We start from the raw sequence: 15,296 nt of genomic DNA, 5'->3' as shown, positions 1-15,296 counted from the left end.
CAAATCTGTTTAGCAGTTTTTGCGTGATTGACTAACAAACATCCAAACACACAAACATCCAAACTTTCACACTTATAATAGTAGGATTCTGTGGATGGAAATTCTCCTTTAAGCCCTGCTTTAAACATACGACAATGTATCAGTTATATCCAGAAAGGTGTGAACTGCACCAGCAGGGAGACAGTGGGATGGGTTCCCAAGCCTTATAGACAGTGTAATACAGAGCCCACTAGAGATGAAGTCATTTGCAAGGGTTTATTATAAACTGTGGTACAAGTGCATATGTAGAGTTTTATTCTGCATCTTCATCTATACGTAGACAACGTGGGCTTTTTGTCTTGGTCATTATTTATTATGGTCTGCTTTACTTCAGTTCAACAACTGAGCCCAACGCACCTTTTTTTCCTTTTCCACCCGTCATGGATCTATAATGGATAGGAATATCAATAGAAAGTACTATGTCTTGGTCATGTATTACATAATCTGAATTTTACTACACATATTTGAATTAGACGCATACCGTTGACTAGAAATTTCTCTTATTATTGTACCTGTGCGCGAATGACGATACTTTGCGATTTTGATTTGCATGTGTGACTATTTATATTTTATGCTTTATACATAATATTTATATGGTCTTATATGGATTTGTACACTCAATATTAGAATACACGTATATTTTGTACTTGGAGAATCTGCGTGTTCCTTTTTTTTTTCTCACTTGTATTTATCTATTTGTAGTCTGAGGAAGGCCTGTAACGGGCCGAAATGTTACTGAATAAAGCTCTACATATGCACTTGTACCACAGTTTATAATAAACAATCCTTGAAAACAACTTCATCTCCAGTGGGATCTGTATTACAAAGTTATATCCAGAATGTAATGGATATCCTATGTAATACTGGGTCGGAAGGGATAATGTCTCTCATTAGGGAGAGACTGGTACAGGGACTTCTTTTTATTTTGAACATGGCCTAATAGGACCTCATTGGTTAAAAAGAGGAATTTACTCCTAGCGCCACCTATTGGAAGGTAGCTCCCTTTAGATTAATACATGGTTTTCAAAAATAACCAAAACCTAAGGGCATAACCTTGGAAATAATAGCCAAGCCATTATAATTCTTCCAGAAGAAAGAGGTTCCCATCCGCAGACAGCTATTTTTCTTTTTGTTAATAAATGCATTTTCAGTAAAAAAAATCTGTCTACAAGCGTACAGTGTACTATGATGCAATGTAGACTGAGACACAGTAAACGATAGTCGTCTTCTATAACATGACAGCATGATGTACAGTACAATATAATTCACACCGCATACTACACGAACATCCTTCAACTTTCAAGCATTATTTACCGTACATACACTCAACGAAGCATATAGACAGCTGATAGGGGAGGGAGGGGGAAAACACAGGCCCAAAGCTTTATTGAGAGACGGCACATGAGGAGATTTGATATCTAGGCTGTCAAAGATGGAATAGTCTCTTTGATGGTTGTGGCAGTCTTGGATGGGAGACACACACTCTTAATAAAAGGTTGATTCTTGGCAAACTATGCAGCATCCCAAAAACAGTTCAAAAGGGGCCAGACCTCCTGGAGTGTCTCAACATAACGTATCTAAGGAAATAGTGTGTATAGTACTGAGTAGTACGAAAGGATGTTCCTGGGAATTGAGACCTCGAGTTCATGCTCCAGGACATCCTATGGGCCCTGTGCAAAAGGGCACCACCAGAAGAGTTGCAGAGATGTTTTCTCTGGGAAGGAAAATCTGGGGCAGTACTGTGTGTTGCAAGTTGTGGGCATGCATGAATAACCTCAGAGGCAGTCCCCCATGAAATATCCTTGTGCCCGTTGGTCAGCTTGTTTGAGGACACGCTGGTTTGCATGAAGCCCTGGACCAAAAATCATCAAATCCTTTGCTCTGATGAGCTTGTGGATATTCTTGGGCTTTGAAAATTCAGGCTTGAAACCCTGTAGTGCTCCGTCGCAAACCAGGTTACTTCATAGAGCAAGAAGTGTTCTAGTTGTAGGAAAAGAAGCTGTCCTCATCAAAGGGGAAGGAGGAAGAAACGGGACATGGCTTTGCCCGCAGAGTCATTTGTAGTTCTCAGAGCCCTGTAACACTGTCAAGATGATGGCCCTAGAAAAGGTGTCATCTCATCAATGCAGTGTAGGGTATTAATCTATAGGGAGATACCTTCTAATAGGTTGTGCTAGAAACAAATTTTTCTATTTCCCCAGTGAGGTCATATTTGTATTCCTTATCCAGAATTCCTTGTAGCAGTCTCTCTCTATTGAGAGACATTGCCTCTTCTGACACACGTCTAGACCTCTCTCACAGCCAGCCAATACCATACTTGCACTTGATGAGAGCAAAAACCCTTTTATACAGCTATCTGCATAGGAGATTATCTTCCTCCTGGAAGAGTTATACTGACTTGGCTATTATTCCCACGTTATGCCAGGTATAACCAGGTATTAATCTATAGGGGGATACCTTCCAATAGTGTCACTAGGAGCACAGTTCTCTTTTTCTCTGAGTTCTTATTTGTATTCTTTAATATTTGTGTGATGGAGAAAATAAGACTTTTGCTCTGGTCATTACATCTGTACTGTATTCTATAATACTGATGCTGATGCTGAATCAGCACTGAATAATAGTCATTCCGGACAGTAGTCCTACAGACCTACATTAAGCTGCAGATTAATGCCTTGGAATGGATGAACACACAGATGTACTGTATAAGTAGAAAATAAGATTCACTGGTATTTGAAGCATGCTATGCATTTCATGTACTTGCAGAACTTTCATATATTTCTGAAAGTTTATTTATATGACATATTTTGTCTGCCTCGTTAATATTAATCATCTAAAAAAATATATTCTCTTTTCCAAATTTGTAGAGAGCATAAAGGGGTTCTATCATTGGGAAAAGTAATTTTTAAATAAGCACATACATGCATAGCCTTTAGAAATGCTATTTCACACCTACCTTTTGTATGTAAATTGCCTCAGTGGTTTTTGAATGAGCTCATTTTTATTCATATGCTAATTAGCTTCCAGCCAGCACAGGAAGTTCCCAGCTGCTTCCTCTCTGTTATTCTCTTTTATCTGCGTGTGCAAACAAGGAAGCAGGAAGTCATCTGCAGCAGCCTGTGCTGTACACATACATAGGAAAGAATAGACACGATAAAACTTCCAGGGTAGGTCGAGAGGCTAATTAGCATATGAATAAAAACGGGCTCATTCAAAAACCACTGAGGTGATTTACATACAAAAGGTAGGTGTGGAATAGACTTTCTAAAGGCTAAACAAGGATGTGTTTAGTTAAAAATGACTTTTCCCAATGATAGAGCCCCTTTAAAGGAGCCTGAAGAGGTTATTCAACTTCTAATAAAAATTGCTTATAATGTTAGAAAAGAATAAACTCCTCTCTTCTTTCTCTGCTTTCCATCACTGATTCTCCAGCTCTCCAATCAGTCTTTTTTGTGACTTCCTCAACCAGTGTTTTCTCTGCTTGTGAGGGGCTGAAGATGGTCACTTCTTCAGCTTATCCCCTGACATGCAGAGAAGATACTGTATCTTCAGAAACAGCTGGCTCAACACACAGGTATCCTTCTGTATGCATTGGAGCAGAGGGAAAAGAAAGACTGAGCATGTATATCCTTAGCACCTACCTTACTGATGTAGACACTGTAAAGGCTACTTAATGGAACCTTAGGGGGCACTATTCTAACATTACCACACCTCTCACATTGGTGGTGTGGTAGGGCGCGCTGCTGCCCATGTTTAAGCCCTTGTTTGGAGCATTACCTCACTGCCCATGAGATATTGCCCAAGGGACCCCAGAGACTGCCAACTACAACCTAAGAGACAGTGAATACATACGGTTCATGCAGACAAACACTATCTACCAACAACTTTATATGCCATCTCCATACATTTAGGAGGATTCACCACTGTCTTTGTAGACATCCTCGTGTTTTCTACTATTCATAAAATTGTCATGAGTCTGATGAAGGCCAGATTGGGCCGAAAACGTTTTGATATTCTGCACCAAGCAATATGTACCCTTCTTGTGAATAAACACACCTGCAATCAACTAATTGAATTCTAGTGGGATCTTTTCTCAGTATTTCTAGTATTTCAGTAATCAATTCAAAGCATCACTTTAATAATGATCTTTCATAGATGTCTTTACTACTAATGAAAATTATTTGTCATCCTTTGTAAAAAAAAAAAAATAAAATAAATAAAAATTCAGCAGTAATTTATTATATTTTTTGAGTAAGTAAGTACACTATAAGAGTAAGTGAACAGCACTTTATAATGTTTGCAGTATTTTAGTGTTTAGTATGGGCTACACAATGGAAATTTTTTAGCTAGTTGCTGAAATCTTTTCAATGTAAGTTCTTCTTTTGATTGAGGTATTCGGCATATGATTAAAGGGGTTTTCGGGCACCAGATGCATGATTCATACTGATGACCTATCTACAGCTGTGACGTTGGAGAACTGTAGCTCCAATCCTAGAATAGGAGCAAACTGCTTTTACTCTCACTTCACTGCAGTAACTTCCAGCTCCTGGCGGTTGCAGGAGGAGCTGATCTGTGCAAGTTCCGGGTGTTAGACCTCCACAGACCAGATACTGATAACTTATCCTGTGAATAGGTCTTTAGTATGAAGTATGTATTTAGGGCCTGATAACTCCTTTAAAAGGATTCTTTTATTTAAAATGCAGAGGTTTTACCATTATTTATCTTTTTTTTTTTTTTCTTTAAAGGACACCAGTTCCTGGTAAAAGAAGCCTGGTTGCTCTTTGTGCTTCTAATATTTGTTTTATGCTTCCTTGGCAATTTGCCCAGTTTGTTCTTCTAACACAGGTAAGCTTTCCAAAATACTTTCTAAATGATCCAGTCTGCAGCTAAATATCCTAAGGATTTGATTTGATTTGTATTTTTTTAGTCTAGAAAGATAGGCAATACATGAGTAGATTTCTTTATATAAGTGTAGCACAGTTATATTTTTGGTCCATCACATCATTCTTATGATGGGTTGGGGTACTAGCAGTAGGACATCACCAAAAAGACCCTTATCAATTATCCTGTAGGTAGGTGTTAAGTTGCTTTCTTTGGCAACCCTTTTAATTAATTGATATTAAGGTGAAGTATTTGACTGGCCCACAGGGGCCTGCAAGCGTAACGAATGGCACACTACACTTACTGTAATATTGGGTAGAATATTTAACAAATTATCCTATTAACATGTATGGATGAATTGGGTGGCTGAGATGACATCTAGGCACAGATGCAGGTTAACCCCTTCCCAACATGCGCCGTAATAGTACGGCGCATGTCGGGTCTGTAATTATGGCGACCGCCCGGGAGCCGGGAGTCCGCCATAGCCGCCGGGTGTCTACTGCCTTAAGCAGTAGACAACCGGCTCTAATGCCTCCAATCGGTCCCCGGACCGATCGGAGGTATTAACCCCTCCGGCGCCGCGGTCAAAGGGCGCATGGGCGCCGCCATTTTGGCCGGGATCGCCGGCTCCTGGAGCATGCTCCAGGGCTGACGTCCCGTTGCCATGACAGCCGGGAGCCTTGTACAGGCTCCCAGGCTTGTCTGCAAATCCTTTCTTTTGAGAGAGGATGATTTTTTGTAATGCATTGCAATGCATTAGCATTGTAATGCATTGCATTAGTGATCAGACCCCCTGGGATTCAACACCCCTAGGGGGTCTAATAAATGCAAAAAAAAATTAAAAAAAAAAAGTTAAAAAAATATATAAAAAAATATAAAAAGAATTAAAAGTTCAAATCACCCCCCTTTCCCTAGAACACATATAAAAGTAGTTAAAAACTGTGAAACATATACATGTTAGGTATCCCCGCATCCGAAATCGCCCGCTCTACAAATCTATAAAAATATTTTTCCTGTTCGGTAAACGCCGTAGCGGGAAAAATAGTCGAAAGTGCCAAACCGCCGTTTTTTCACTGTTTTGATTCTGATAAAAATTTGAATAAAAAGTGATCAAAGCAATAACATTTCCCGAAAATGGTAGAACTAAAAAGTACACCCAGCCCCGCAAAAAAAGACGCCCTATGCATCCCCGTACACTTACGTATAAAAAAGTTACGGCCGTCGGAATATGGCGACTTTTAGAAAAAATATTTTTTAACACGGTTTGGGAATTTTTTTTAGGGGTCAAAATGAAAAGAAAACCATATAAATTTGGTATCCCTGGAACCGTACCGAAACACAGAATATAGGGGACATGTCATTTTGGCTGCATAGTGAACGCCGTAAAACCAAAGCCCGTAAGAAAGTCGCAGAAATGCATTTTTTCTTCAAATCCACGCCATTCTGAATTTTTTTCCTACTTCCCAGTACATTATATAGAATAATTAATGGTGGCATCATGAAGAAAAATTTGTCCCGCAAAAATTAAGACCTCATATGGCTCTGGGAGCGGAGAAATAAAAAAGTTATGGGGTTTAGAAGGAGGGGAGTCAAAAACGAAAAACGAAAATCAAAAAATGCCATCGTCGGGAAGGGGTTAATCACTATCCTACCTCATGGTCCCATCTCTTTATGGTCAGTTCGGGGCCCCCATAACTAATCTTGCTAACAGAACTAAGAGGGCCTTAGTCTAAAGCAAGAGCAAGTCAGCAGGTTAGGGAAAGGGCCACAAAACAGAAACAGTCCAAGGTGAGGGCTAGTTAGCAGGCTAATACTGAAAAACGTGAGTCCATGCAATTTTTGGAATTTGTGAATGGGAGGCATGTAAGAAATGCATTTTACTGTATAGTGGGCCCAAGGCACCCCAGCCTGACACTGATTAAGGACAACAAGTCTAAAAAGATCTACTTAAAACAAAGAAAATCTCTGCAGAACTACTTATCAGTTCATTATGCATAACATTGAACATTCAGCTGACAGACAGTTAAGTAGTGACATTGGCCCAAATTTTTTAAACAAAGTACAAATGTTTTCTGACTTAAAAACAGCATATTTTTTTGGCACAAGCCCATTTTGCAGCAAAAACATGCCACCTTACTTATTTTCCAATCCTTCGCTCCAGACTCCTTTTTTGAGTGCAGCAGTGAGGCAGGGATGCCATGGCCCGAAAGATCTACAATAGAGATGAGCGAATACCGTATATACTCGAGTATAAGCCGACCCGAATATAAGCCGACCCCCCTAATTTTACCACAAAAAACTGGGAAAACTTATTGACTCGAGTATAAGCCTAGGGGGGAAATGCAACAGCTACTGGAAATTTTCAAAAATTAAAATGGTCGTAGTTTTTGGGTGCAGTAGATGCTGGGAAAGGGGAGGGGGTGTTTTGGTTGTCTGTCTGCACCTTCCCTGAGCTTGAGGACTGTTTTTTTTCCCCCCACTTGGAATTCAGCCTGGCTGAATATCTGCAGTGCCCCTATTAACCCCTTCCTGATGGAACAGGAGCACTGCAGATCCCCTATATTCAGTAGACAGGGCACTGTCAGACACAGGGATACCTAATGTGTATGTGTTTCACAGTCATTTTCTACTTTTGTATGTATTCTAGGGAAAGGAGGGATTAAGAACTTTTATTTAAAAAAAAAAAAAAATTTTTGCACTATTTTATGGGAGATTCTATACATTGATATTGTGGCTGGTCATAAACCCCCCTCACCCTCCCCCCCAAAAAAAAAAAAAAAAATTTTTTTTTTTTTTTTTTTTTTTTGCTGACTCGAGTATAAGCCGAGGGGGGCTTTTTCAGCACAAAAACTGGGCTGAAAAATTCGGCTTATACTCGAGTATATACGGTATACTTGATTGAATAGCTTCCATTGCAAAAACACTTCCAGGGTTTCACATTTTTACTGCCCCTCACACCTTCCCTGGCGCCGGGAGCTATGCCATGGAGGTAGTCGATCGAATATATTCGCTCATCTCTAATCTACAATAACTTCTTCCAGAAAAACTGGAGTACGTTGGACCTGAAATTTACAGTAGGCCAGTTACTATCTCTGCCTTATACATGTTTATCTACCTTTATTATCTACTTGTTGCTATTTATGCCTGTATATTTATCTATTTTATAAACAAAGTAAAGTCCAAAGCAACACTGTGTATATTGCATGTATCTCCATTATCTATTATATATCTGTTTCTATTTTATATTTGTCTCCATATAATCTCCATATTACCGTATTTTTCGGACTATAAGACGCACTTTTTTCCCCAAAATTTCGGAGGAAAATGAGGGTGCGTCTTATAGTCTGAATGTGGGTTTGCAGCATGGCCGCGCTACTGTCACCGCTGGTTTTCTTCAGCGGCAGTAGCGCGGCAATCTGTAGGCCCCGGCAGCTAAGACAGTCCCCGGCATCTGCTGTAATAGACCGGCGGATGCCGGGGAGTGTCTTAGCTGCCGGGGCCTGCAGATTGCCGCGCTACGGTCACCGCTGGTTTTCTTCAGCGGCAGGAGTGTGACAATACTGCAGGCCCCGGCAGCTAAGACACTCCCCGGCATCCGCCGGTCTATTACAGCAGATGCCGGGGACTGTCTTAGCTGCCGGGGCCTACAGATTGCCGCGCTACTGCCACTGAAGAAAACCAGCGGTGACAGTAGCGCGGCCATGCTGCAAACCCACTCCTCCTCCACAGGTCCCGGCAGTCAGTTAGCCCCCCCCCCACCGGCCCCATACCTTTAGTGATGCAGGCCGGCTCCTGCACCGCGAGGCCGCAGGAGCCGACCTGTTCCGATGACAGCCGGGAGCCTAATGAAGGCTCCGAGGCTTGTCATAGATATATATTACTATCGCGGCTGGTCTATGACCCTCCGCGATAGTAATGTATAGAATCTCCCATAGACGGCAATACACTGGTCTCTCTCTGGTCTCTCAGCTTCTCACTTCAACCAAATCAGTTCTCCCTATGCTGCGCTGATGAAGTCCAAAGAGACAGAAACGGTGCCGTCCGTAGCTGAAAAATTGATTTGGTTATAACCTCGCATCATGCAGTGAAGGCTTCTGGGAAGTCGGGCATGATGTTCAGGGTGCTTGATATAGAGGGCAGCATAACAGAGGCACTGTCTCCCTGTTTACATCTTGGGAGACAGATTTGCATATTCTTCCCATGTTTTATAGATGTCTATCACTGTGTGTCTATTACCTTTATATTATGTCTTATCTGGCATCTTCTTCTATTAGTGGAGCCTATAGGGTCTGCTCACAGTCTCCTAAAGCGTCAGCGTGCACCAGTAATCGTGTCCCAAGCAATTCCTTATGGGACTACCCTATATAAGTGTGCTCTGCTCTCTACTTGGCACCTTAGCTATAAGGTTCTTAGCATGCTAGACCTGCTGTAGAGTGTTCCTGACTATGTACCTGTAGCTTGTTTCTGACTTATGCATCTTTGCCACCTGCCCTGACCATCTTCTTGTACCTGACTATTCGGTTGCCTGATCTGTGGTGATTTGCAGCAGTGATTCTCTGCCCACTAGGTCAGAGGTTACCAATACTTAGACCAACTCACTTAATAGCAACCTTGCAGTCTTCACGGGAGAACAAGTTCTATACTTAGCTGGAAAAGCGCATTTCTTTACATTCTTATAGAATATCATCTTGGGTCAAGGTTCGTAGATGGACCACGACAGGCATATCGTGATTCAGAACTGGCCTCAGCCTGCTGGTCCCTGAGGGAACTGAAAAGAGCCTTTACCTCTGCCTCCATTCTATACCTCCCTGGTACATATAAACCAGGGGTTAGAAACCCTGGCACCTGTGCTGGAGTCAGCACCTCAGGTAACCATATTTTTCGGACTATAAGACGCACTTTTTTTCCCCAAAATTTTTTGGGAAAAGAAGGGTGTGTCTTATAGTCTGAATGTGGCGCCTGGCACCCGCCGTAATAGAGAGGCGGATGTCGGCAAGGGATAGATGCAGGTGCCGGGGCCTGAGACATCGCTGCGCTCCTCTGCCCTGCATGAAGCCAGCAGCGGCTATGCTATTCCGCTCCTCCGTCCCCCCTGCCGCTGGCTTCATGCAGGGCAGAGGAGCGCAGCGATGTATATATATATATAAGTAGAAAATCATATATCATAAACCACCGGGTTTTTTTTCAATACAAGGTGATCTAAGCAATATATAGTCCCCAAAATGGTATAACTAAAAAGTACTTCTGGCCCCGCAAAAAAAAAAACACTATGCGTTCCCGTACAGCTGCAGGGTCACCTGTCAATGTGGCCTTGCAGCTGTTGCAAAACTACAACTCCCATATATTAAATATTTTACCATTTTTTGCTTCAAAATTTTTTTTCCCTATTTTCCTCCTCTAAAATCTCGTCTTATAGTCCAGTGAGTCCGAAAAATACGGTACATTCAGCACAGGCCCCACTCTGATGTTATCTGAATGCACAAAAGTAGGAGGGTTCAATAAAGTACTCTGTTCTATGCCATACTATTCTATTGTTCATTTAAAGAAAGTTTGACAAATTTGTATGGCTTTGATCAACTAAAAGAAAAGGCTGCGTAAGAGACATCCTCTACCCCAACAAAGATGTCTTGCTTTAGACCATTCTGCGTCCTGCATTCAGCCAAAAGTCCTATCCAACAGATAAGGATCATCTTTGCAAAGAAGGATCAAAGATCCCAGTAAAATGGAAATTTAATCAAGCAGTTAATTGGTTGCCGTTATGGTTTGTGTTATGACATTCATGTCAGGGTCCTTACAATTATTGCATGTCATACTGACTACTTCATCTTTGACCCCTAGTCTAAACAATTCTTCCTCAAAAGTGGGTGCTTCATTCATAGGCATCAGAGCCTGTTTATCCCAGAAGAATGCCAAAGGGAAGTTAGTCACCTGTGGCTTTTTGTCCAAGCTCTTCTCCTCAACTGACAAAAACTATTCAGGAACAGAACGTCATTGGCAATCAAGCTCACTTTTGAAGAGTGTCGATCTCTCCTTATCCAGTCTATTCGTCTTACCAATTTATTCATACAGAATGTTTTCCATTTATACTGTCTGACACTTCATGTTGTTTTGTGTCGTGTACAATTAACTCTGTAATTCTGGAGGGCCCTCTGTGGACTCCCAAGCATCAACTAAACATAAACTTTTCTCTTTTCTCTTTGTATCTAATAAGACAAATAGATGAAAAAAACAAAAACATGCCCCGAACAACAAGGACCTATAAACATCTCAAACAAATGAGAACAGTAGCAATGCAGTGTAATAAAGCATTTGAGTAGAACCAACACACCATATTGGCATAGCTGATGAAAAGGAAAAGAAAATGTAAGAGAAGGGGGAAGAAGAGAGATATGGGGTGACGGAGAGAGAAAAAAAAAGGGTGAGGGGGAAGCAAGCATCCCCAGCAACCACTACATGAAAGCGGGACAAACTGAGTAGAACTCAAGCCACCAAATCTCTAAAGTCCTGATTCCCCTGGAAGAGGAGGATTCACGGTGTCCATGAAAGATTCATTCGTGTGTCGAAGAGGCGTGTTGAGATCCTCCTCTCCCTGGATAATCCTCCACCTTGCGGGTCCAATGAAGGAGAGAGGGTGCATTTCAAACTAGACTTTTCCCTGCTTTACTTCACACAGCCATCCAGTAAAATAACAATTGGCCACCACTAGGAGTAGCTGAGTATAGATTTTTTTTTTCTTACAGCTGAATTTAATACTAAATGTATATTTTCTAAACTTATTCTAGTGATGGCAGCAAATAGACAGAATAAAGGAAACATGTCAGGTGTTTTTTTTTTTCCACCCTAAACTGACCCCAAAAATTCAAGTAATGGCTTTTCTTATGGTGCCTATCACTAAGCTTTCTGCTGTTGAAAAGTCAAGTTCTAAGCTTTTTAAGCATAACTAAACTTTTTTTATGATTTACATAACTTTTGATTTTCTGGTAACATTTGTGTCTTTAATAGATTTTGTAACCTATTTTATTAATAAATTTTGGCTTTTTGTAAAAATCTTTTCTTTATTCTTTTAGTAGTTTCCTATTGAGATTTGTACCCTGCTTCTCACTGTGTACAGTGTATGGGCATGTGTGTGTAAAGCAGGGAAAATGAGTGCGGGGGAGGGTCATTTCAAACTGTTATTTCTTGGACATTATAAAACCAAGATTTTGTTCCAGTGTTGTATGAAAGAGATTTTACCTGTACTATTTCCAGAGATATCACTGGCTGAAAATACATTTGGGATTGGGATATTTATATACAGCTGCATATAAATATCTCAATCCCAGCAATATTTTCAACTAGTGATACCTCTGGAAATAATATAAGTGGTACCGTATCAGATATGTCATAGTTTCTGTATTTTATAATTCCCGAGAGATATCTGTCTGAAGTGACAGCCCCTTTCTCTCATCTTCTCTTCATTACACACACAATCCCATATACACTGTGCGTACAATGTATGAGCTTGTGTGTATAAAGCAGGGAAAATGAGTGGATGGGTGTCATTTCAAACAGATATCTTGACCAAAAACTTGAACATTGCTGTGGTGTCCTATGAAAGATAGGTTTATCTTTAATATGACACCAGAGTTTCAGATCTAGCCTTCTTATTTCCAGAGATGATATCAGTTAAAAACAAAGTCTGGATTGGGAGCAGCTGCATATAAATATCCCAATCCCTACTGTCTTTTACAACACAGGAAGAATTTTGATATTGGCACCTGACACTTTTAGTAGCTGAGTGATAACCGTTTGAAATGACCCCTCCAGCCTCAGCTTCCATGTATTATTAGGGCCTGTATACCCATACTGCAGTAAGGAGAGGAACACGTAAAGGAATAGAGAAGGGTCAAAGTAGATTTCAGTGCAGGATTTCGCAGGAAAGTTCCAAAATCTTTTAATAAAGTATATTACAAAATTCTTTTAATGTCCCAAATGTTGCCAAAAAATCAAAAAGCATTTCTTTCTTTCTTTCTTTCTTTCTTTCTTTCTTTCTTTCTTTCTTTCTTTCTTTCTTTCTTTCTTTCTTTCTTTCTTTCTTTCTTTCTTTCTTTCTTTCTTTCTTTCTTTCTTTCTTTCTTCTTTTTTCTTTCTCCCTTCTCTAAAAAAAAAAAAAAAAAAAAAAAACATTTTAGAAGTTTACATGCATTTATACTCCATGATGGATTTTTGTGGGTTGACAAACTTACTGAAGCCGACTTTGAGAAAAGTCCTCCTTGCAAGATGTAAATCCAGCCTTAGTGTCATTTATGTACTGTATATTGTCCATATATATACTGCAAGTGAAATGGAATTTCACTCACCAGTCATAATACCATGATGCTAAATGTAACATTTCTAGTCAAACTAATATCTTTATGTGAAGATTTAAATCTACTGTTGATGTATTATTGATGAAATATATATGTGTTGTATTACTAAACTTTTGTTTTGTTTTTTTATAGATAGCCGCCCTTTTTGCTATATATCTGATTGGATTCCTTAATTCCGATAAATTTCTGAACATACTGTACACTCACATGGTAAGTATTATTGTAGATGGGGTTTTTTTTTTCTGCATTACAATTTACACTGCTTATTTTTTTATTCATGAAATGGTTTGTTATGGAAATAAAGTAACGTGGCATCAGAATTGACAATTCGATACTAGGAATGTATGCTGCGGTTGTAAAATAAAAAATAAATATATAAGAAATTATTGTAGTTGGTTTCTGAAATGACATAATGTCTGGCAGGCAGCTTCAGCTATTTCTGTAACTCCCGTATCTTAAGAGAATCTAACAGATATTTAACCCCTTAAGGACACAGCCCAAAAGTATGTTAAGGACCAGGCCTATTTTTTCAAAATTGACATGTCACTTTAAATGGCAATAACTTTGAGACGCTTTAACTTACACAAGTGATTTTGAGACTGTTTTCTCGTAACACATTATACTTCATGTTAGTGGTAAACACTAATCAATATTTTTGTATTTATTTATTAAAAAAATAGGAAATTTGATGGAAATTTGGAAAAAAAATGCAATTTTCAAAATGTGAAATTCTCTGCTTTTCATGCAGATAGTTATACCACCCAAATATAGTAATAAATATTATCTTCCATATCTCTGCTTTATATCGGCATCATCTTTTGATTGTATTTTAATTTATTTTGGACGTTACAAGGCTTACAAGTGTAACAGCGATTTTCCAGATTTACAAGAAATGTAACTGTTTGGTTTTTTTTTGTTTGTTTTACACCAGGATCGCTGGTTCTATACTAACTATAGACTTGCAATACACGTGTATTGCAGTCTATAGAGGAAGCTAGCTATGCAGATGCATAGACTAGCTTTCTCTCGTCCCAGCATCCAAGGGGTTAACCCTCCCCCCATCGGAGCTCGCTCCGATGGGGGGAGGGATTAAGGAGCAGCGTGTAGCTGTAAATTACAGCTCACACAGACTCCTTATGCAGCCGGCAGCATGCTTTATGGCCTGCCAAACCCCTAGGGTGCCATGATCACTATGGATCATGGCACCTTAAGGGTTAAACAGGGGGGGGGGGGGGGTCGGTGCAATCACCGTCTCTGCTGCTACAGGGGAAGCCTGGCTGTCAGATACAGCCGGCCTCCCGTGGAGATCGCACTGGCTCTGCTTCTGAACCCGTGCGATCTCAATCACGTACAGGTACGTGGGAATGCGGGAACTAACCACATTCCCTGACGTACAGGTACGTGATTTAGCGTTAAGGGGTTAAAGAGGACGTTTCATGTTCTCTGAGAACGGCAGTATTATATACTGCTAGAAAGCTAGTATGCTACTATGCTACTATTAGTTTTGGCACCGATATCCCTTGACTGTCAGAAGGACAGGGCTTAGTTTAGTGTCATTGCTGTGCTGTGAGAAATCCCCCCACCCGACTCTTTCATAGCCTTGTACTGTCAGGTTGGGGGATGGTGGAGTCATTCCCAACTCTGCGATGTCCGTTTTCTAGCGGACAAAGGCATAGTACCAAAACACAACTCAAGTGGTGTCAGCAGATAGACAACGTACTGCATTACATATACCAATGGGTAGGTTTATCTCCATCATTATTTTTGTGAATGGTTGTTCCATTTTTTAGGATATATATATTGTGGTAAAGTGTACGGTAAGGTGGTGGACGGAGTGTATATCTCGCCTGGTTTCCTCAGCCAGGCGAGATAAAGGAAAGCCAGGGTAATCATGTTGTAGCAGAGCATAGTCTGCTAGCGCTCTTGTTCCTTATTATGGGCTGGCTTTTCTGGACTGGAGGGCAGGTTGGTAGTGGGAACCTTCCAGTCCACACCCTTGCTCCACCACGGGTTTTGCCCTGAGTCCGGGGC

At 40.5% G+C, this 15,296-nt stretch overlaps 1 protein-coding gene across 1 annotated transcript in view; it reads left to right on the top strand.

The window, feature by feature from the left end:
* The window catches only part of DPY19L1 (dpy-19 like C-mannosyltransferase 1), a 139,051-nt gene that overhangs the window by 55,406 nt on the left and 68,349 nt on the right, over window positions 1-15,296 (top strand). Inside the window, exons 10-11 of the mRNA XM_075271215.1 lie at window positions 4,782-4,881; window positions 13,398-13,475. Of these exons, the coding sequence (XP_075127316.1) occupies window positions 4,782-4,881; window positions 13,398-13,475 (178 nt within the window). The remainder of the gene's footprint in view (window positions 1-4,781; window positions 4,882-13,397; window positions 13,476-15,296) is intronic.

The sequence above is a fragment of the Leptodactylus fuscus genome, chromosome 4 (assembly GCF_031893055.1).
Source record: "Leptodactylus fuscus isolate aLepFus1 chromosome 4, aLepFus1.hap2, whole genome shotgun sequence".
Lineage (NCBI taxonomy): Eukaryota > Metazoa > Chordata > Amphibia > Anura > Leptodactylidae > Leptodactylus > Leptodactylus fuscus.
The sequence above is the reverse complement of the archived record's forward strand: the minus strand, read 5'-3'. Positions and strand labels throughout refer to the sequence as shown.